Here is a 6,450-nt window from a genome sequence, read left to right on the forward strand (position 1 = left end):
CTATGGCGAGGCGCTGGCGGGAGTGTGGCTGTGCGAGGGGGCCGGGAGCAGCGGGTTCGGGGTGGGCATGGGGCTCGGCTGGCTCTGGGYGCTGCCTCCGCCGGGGCCGCTGGGCGCTGGGGGGGCTGCGGGCCGGCGGGCAAACAGGACGCCTGAGGAGCGAGAGAAACGGCGTTAGGGCAGCCCAGGGCTGCCTGCTAATGCAGGCGGGATTGGGACTCTGTGCCCCCAGGCCCTGTCCCTTCCCCTCAGTGGGTCTGTGTCCCGTGACCCCCCTATCCAGGCTCCCCGGGATGTCCTTGCCCATGTGGGACAGCCCCTGGGGGGGGGCCTGGGACAATTTGGCTGGCAGGCCCACCTGTTTCTTAGGCCTGACCTTTCCAGCTCGTTAAATATTTATTTGCTGATGGAAAAGACTTCTATTTTAATTAGGGGTGTCTCGGCGGGGCAGGCAGGGTGCTGGGGGGCACGGGGCGACCTGCTTAGCCAATGCGGGGCACGTGTGTGCCCATGCCCACGCTGCGCAGTGCCTGGCGGCAGTCCCTGCCCCGCCTGGCCCAGCGGGGCTGCATGGTGGCACACGTGGGCCCCCCCCCGGGCCCCTCAGCGGGGTGCCAGCAGGGCTGGCATTGGTGCATCCTCCCCGGGCACCCACAAACCCTCCAGGCTCCTCATGCCAGTCCCAGCCCAGGGCCGCTGGGCTCTTGGGGTAGGTGCCTGTTGGTACCCTGACGCGGCCTCTGCTCCAGCAAAGCATCCCAGCATCGTCCCCCCGAGCTCAACACCTCCTCCGGCATCCGAGTGCCCTTTTCTCTGCATCCGCCACCCCTGCCTCTATCCTCCAAGCCTCCTTGCACCCAACACCCCTTGCTGCACCCCGAGGGGTCCGGCTAAGGAGGCAGAGACCCCTGGGCACTCCAGCATCAGGGTGSCCCCAAATCCCAGCACTCTCTGTGGGGCTCAGGCTCTCCATGGTTGGGATTGCCCAAGGGCCTTTCTGCACCTCTCAGCCTGAGTCCATCTGTCCATCCATCCCTCCTGGCCCTTTGTTGCTGGCCCCTCCTGGGGGACAATTTCCAGCCTTGCTGTCCCCCTCCTTCACCTGCCCCCTCTCCCCAGGCCCTGCCACTTCATTACAATGGATTTTATAGTAAAGACATCAGATTGAAGGAAGGACTTGCTGGCCAGGCAGTGGCTATAAGTTATTGGATTTCCCGGCCGCAATTACACGGGCCAAGCGGCCCTTCTATTTACCTGTGTAGACAACTCCATTTATTTCTATTGACATGTTGATACTGCTAATGCCRTTGGTGGACAGGTTCAATGCGGTCTCCTGTCTGTCATCTGGGGAGAGGAAATACCAATATGAGCATTAAGAGAAACAGAAACAAGAACCTACCRGAGAGAGAAATGGGGCCTTGTCTTCTCCGGGCAGCTCGGCTCTCCAGGCCTGGCAGATACCTGCTCATCTCTGGCTGGGGCACTGGCCATGGCAGGGCTTTCTGAGGGTTGGGAGAACCACGGGGCCATGGCAATTCCTTCCTGGGGTGACCACAGTGCTCGGTGCCAGGGGATGGCTGGCAGAGGCTGGGGAGTTGCCTCCCCATGCCGGGCTGTGCCTCCCATGGTGTGCACCCGTCCCTGAGCTTGCCCTGGGGCCCCGAGGCCATTTGGCTACTCCCTCCAGGCTCTGCACCCAGGGTGTCCCCACAGCAGGTGATGCCCACCATGCTCGCTACCTCGGTTGGAGATCTTGATGTTCATGGGGAACTGGGAGGCCATGGCCAGGAGGTTGTGCTGCAGCGCGTGCTGCATGAGCCGCTGCTGCTCCTCCGCCGTCAGGGCCACTTTCTTCTCCGGAGGCTCCCCCGTCTCCAGCTTCTCCCGCAGCTGCTCCAGCACTGCTGCCTGCGACGCAGCCGCCGCCTGGGCCGCCGCGAGGTGGTGGCCGGCCAGTCCCACGGGTATGGCGATGCGGCCAGGCACTGCCGCTGACAGCACGCCGTCTTCTGCAACGATGGGGAGAGCTCAGTGAGTACTGCTCGGCCCTGGGGATGGCGGAGAGCCGGAGACAGCACCCATCTCGCCATCCCCAGCCAGGCATGCACCCAGGTCTTGGCCCACTGGCTGCCTGCTCCTGTTGAGCACCAGTGGGCAAAGGGGACACAGAGAGGGGGGGCACCACCGGGAGCATCTGGGTTTTGTTCCCCTCCAGAGCTGGGTAAGGTAGGAAAAAATAAAGCTTGTTCAGTCCCAAGGAGAACAAATGACCAAAATTGCTCCTTTTTTCCCTGAAAGCAGGGCAAGAGCAGCTGGAGAGATATTCCTGCTGTCAGAGTGGTTCCTATCTCTGGGAGAGATGCCCGGTGCTGGGGAGATGCCCAGTGTGGGGCAGACGCGGCCCTCACCCACCTTTCTTAACAGTGTGCACTTGGCTGATCTGGCTGCAGCTGTGCGTGGAGATGCTGAGGGCCGGCAGGGGCATTTTGGGGGAGCCCAGCAGGGTCGGGGTGCCAGCGGGTGAGTAGTTGAAGAGCGCCGTCCCGAAAGTCTGCCTCCGCCCCTCTCGCCGGTTGCTGTCGATGGCGGCCTGGAGCTCCCCGGGAGAGCTGAGCGCCCGCTTCTCACATTCATAGGGGTACAGGTACTTCATGTATCTGCGTGGGAGAGAGCCAGGATGAGAGCCATCACCATGCGGCTCCCGGCCACCCCTGGGCTGAACAGGGACCAGGATGGGGATGGCACTCATGCTGGGAAGGGGCAGAGCCCTCCGTCTCCCTATGGGACACCCCAGCTGCAATGCAGCACCTGGGTGCAAGCAGAACCCCGGCTGGGTGCTGCAGGCACTGTTGGGACTCTGGGGCCCCTGAGCCAGCAGGATGCCCCGCAGCTCATAGCGTGGGTAGGAAGGGCCACCCTTGGGTGCCGGCATGGGGAAAAACCCCGCTCCCGGGCGCTCACTGCGTGCGGAGGGTAAAGGCAGCGCTGGTGATGGAGGTAGGTAGGTTGAGGCCCTTGGTGATCTCCCGCCAGATCTTCTTGTTGATGACTTCGACCAGGCCCCCCTTGTCCGTCACCAGCCGGTACAGCGTGTACAGGTCCAGCACCTGCTTGGCCATGATGGGGATGCGGTTCACGGGTGTCCCTTCCAGCCGCACACGGGAGAGAGAAAGGGATGCAGGGTGAGGCCACGGGGATGGAGACCCTCGATCCCTGGGGATGCGGCCTCTCCTCGCCCAGCTGTGCTGGGACGATGGCAGTCTTGTCCCCACCGCCACGGCCGCATGCTGCGTCCCCCAGCCCTGCTCTGCCCCAGAGCTGCCTACACGAGCGGGGCTCAACCTGGGCTGCAAACCCTGCCCAAGACACRGGGTAAAGGCCTGGTTTGGCTACTTAAAAGCCTTTCTTAGTGCTGGCTGGCCAGAGACACTGGCAGCCCTAAATGATCCCTGGGGTGGCGGTTCCTCACCTCGGCTCTTGCAGTGTCCTGCCAGCATCCCCTGGTGATGCCCTCAGGCCGTGTCCCCTCTCACCTTGCGCCCCAGGACCCTCTGCTCCCCTAGGTGCTCTCTAGGGGCTGGAGCGCGTCAGCCCGGTGCTGCCCCTGCAGTGGGGGGCAGACCCCAAGCAAGCACTGTGGGGGATCAGCCCTGGCGCTGCGGGTACTGGCTGTCCCCTGGCATGTCCGAGGGGAGGCCGGTCTCTCCGTGCCCAGCGCTGCTGCAGGCAGCAGGCAGGGTGAACACCCACACGGGTGAGGGGTGCAGGTGGGACCGCCRGGGTGCCCACGAGCGGGGCGGACACCGCCACGCTGGTACCGAGTTCCCATCGACGGAGACCCCGCGGAGCTGTCGGTGTGGCAGGGGGGCGGGCACGCTGCCAGCTGGGATGTGCAGGCATGGCGGGAGGGGAAAGACCTTCCCTCGGAGCCCCTTATAGAAGATCTCCCTCCGCAATGCTCTAAGAGCTCCCTACGGAGCATCTCCCCCGCAATCTCTCAGAGGTCTCTCCCTCTTACGCCCCTCAGAGCCTCACAAAAAGGGACCCCCATAAACCTTATAGAGGGAGTCACCCTATAAACACCCTCAGAAACTGCCGCRGAGGGACTCCCCCATAAGCTTTATATAGGAGCTCACCCTACAGCTTCCCTCAGTGCCCCCGGCGGAGATTCCCCCTTGTAAAGCCCCCTCAGAGCCTCACGTAGAGGGACCCTCTGCACGAATCCACCCCCAGATCCCTCCAGCAGCCCCGACTGCTTAAACGCCTTCAGCACATCCCGCCAAGAGACCTGACCCCAAGTCCCCCCAAACACGGACCCTGACCCTTACGCCGTGAGAGCCCGTCCCCAGTCGCCCCAAGCCCTGAAGTTCCCCTGCCCTCCCTCTGGGCTCTGACCCGCCATCGTTAACCCGCGCTTTGCTCTTCCGGCTTTACGGGGCCGTCCCGATTTATGGCCGGAGCCCTCGATAGGCAGCAAGAATTACAGCCGCCGCCCCGCCGTAACTCTGCGGGAAGGGGCCAGCGGCAGGACACTGTCCCAGGGTGTCACCCATCACGCTGGGGCACGGCAGCCTCCGGGGCGGCCCCGGGGCAGGGGGGGACGTGGGGTYCCCCACACCCCCTAGGGATGCCCAGCACCCCTGGGCTCTGCAAGACCTCTGTGGCCAAACGCCATCGCCACGGCCACTGGGTCTGCATACGTCGCCCTCCCCAGTCTCCAAACACTCCCCAAATAGCCCCGAAGCCCCACGGCCGCTCGCTGCAGCGGGCCGGACACGGCAGGCACGCAGCGTGGCGGCRGGGGCTGCGGCAGGGCCAAGGAGGGGCGAGTGTCCCCTATTTATTCCTTCCTCCCAGGCGGCGGGGAGCGGGCGGTATCGGAAAGCCATCCATTTCGCCGGGGGAGGCTGTCAGGGCCGCGCTTCGCCCCTCAAACGAAGCCGTCACTCACCGCCATCCTCCAGCATCCCTAATTTATGGCCCCGATATTGGCTTGGCTTCTTCGCATAAGCCTGAAAAATGAGCTCTTTTTATTCTTCCACYGACTTCATTTAACTTTTYTTTTTCTTTTTTCTTTTTTTTTTGTCTGTGTTGTTTGCCCTGGTCGGGGAGGGGGGAGAGGAGCTTCTCCTCCGAGAAAAAGGCAGAGAAACCCCGGCTCCCTCCACCCCGGGGCTCAGGGGCTCCAGGCATCGGCCCCGTCGCCTCCTCCCTGCGGCTGAACACCAGACCCCGATCTGAGGATTTCCCATCACCCCGGCGGCTGCCAGTGAGTTTGTGGGGTCTCAGCCCAGAGCCTCCCCCCCCTCCGGAGGAGGGACTGGGGCAGCTGTACCTTGCCCGCAGGTTGTCCCCACGCCCGCAGGGTGCCRGGATGGCACCTGGAGAGGGGACGCCAGCAACTACAGTCCCACGCAGGTCCTGGGGGTGCTGGGGACGCCGGTGGCACCGGCGAGAACCGCTTGCACGGCGCTGTGCCCCGTCCCAAATCCCCGTCCCTCGCCCGCCTCCGACCCCGCGCGCCTCCGCGGCGGCCGGCCCCGAGCCAACACGGCCCGTTTACCCAGATCGATGGCTCCGGACTTCTCCTTCCCTCTCCCCCCCCCCCGGCCCCAGGGGGGCGGTTAATGGAAAGGGCTCGCCATTAATCTCGGGGCCGGCCGGGGCGGGCGGCCGGTGCCCGTCCCGCTGACAAAGGGACCTGTCTGCTCCGCCGCAGAGCGATGGCCCCGGCCCGGCTCGGGCGCGCGAGCCGCACAAAAGCCCATTGAGGCGGCGCTGCAATTAGCTCCCCGATTGATTAACGGCGCCGCCTTATCGGCAGGGCCCTCCGCTCCGCAGCGGCGGGGGCACGCAGCCGGGCAGAGCCCCGGCCCCCGGGAGCGGGGCCCCGCCGCCCCCCTTCCCCCCCCCGCCCTCCATGGGCACTGCGCCCCCCATCCCAGCCTGGCTCCCCCGGCCACCTTTCGGCAGCGGCCACGGCACCCCGACGCGTCTCCGGGGCCGGGCGTGGGGCATGCCGTGGGGTGCCCGGTGCTGCCCCCGGCCCATTTTTCAGCCCCGCCGGTTTTCCGTCCCACTGACAAATGCCGGTGCCTTAATTGCCCTGACAGGCGGCAGGGGGGACGCGCGGCCCCCTTCGTTAGGGCTCGCCGCCGAGGCATCGATCCCCCCGGCCCGCTGCCAACGCGGGGCTGAGGTGTGGGACCACAGCCCTCGGCGCCTCTGCCCACGCGCCCCGGGGGGCCCGCGGGGGCCCGAGAGGCGCCCGTGCTGCTGGGGGCGTTCGCGGGCCGCGGGTACGCCGGCGCGCTGGGGCCACCAGCTTCCCACGCGCCCCGCCACCCTGAGGACCCTGTGCCACCCCCGAGGACCCTGTGCAACCCCCAATGAACCTGTGCCACCTCCAGCGACCCTGTGCCACCTTCAACGACCCTCTGCCATCCCTAA

At 65.6% G+C, this 6,450-nt stretch overlaps 1 protein-coding gene across 1 annotated transcript in view; it reads right to left on the reverse strand.

The window, feature by feature from the left end:
• Positions 1–6,450, reverse strand: part of ARID3C (AT-rich interaction domain 3C) — an 8,840-nt gene continuing 2,390 nt past the window's right edge. The window contains exons 3-7 of the mRNA XM_026090917.1: positions 2,962–3,145; positions 2,413–2,657; positions 1,740–2,009; positions 1,255–1,344; positions 1–152 (exon numbers count right to left, since the gene is read on the reverse strand). Of these exons, the coding sequence (XP_025946702.1) occupies positions 1–152; positions 1,255–1,344; positions 1,740–2,009; positions 2,413–2,657; positions 2,962–3,145 (941 nt within the window). The remainder of the gene's footprint in view (positions 153–1,254; positions 1,345–1,739; positions 2,010–2,412; positions 2,658–2,961; positions 3,146–6,450) is intronic.

Source organism: Apteryx rowi, unplaced genomic scaffold (assembly GCF_003343035.1).
Source record: "Apteryx rowi isolate R43461 unplaced genomic scaffold, aptRow1 scaffold_1208, whole genome shotgun sequence".
In the NCBI taxonomy this organism is placed as follows: domain Eukaryota; kingdom Metazoa; phylum Chordata; class Aves; order Apterygiformes; family Apterygidae; genus Apteryx; species Apteryx rowi.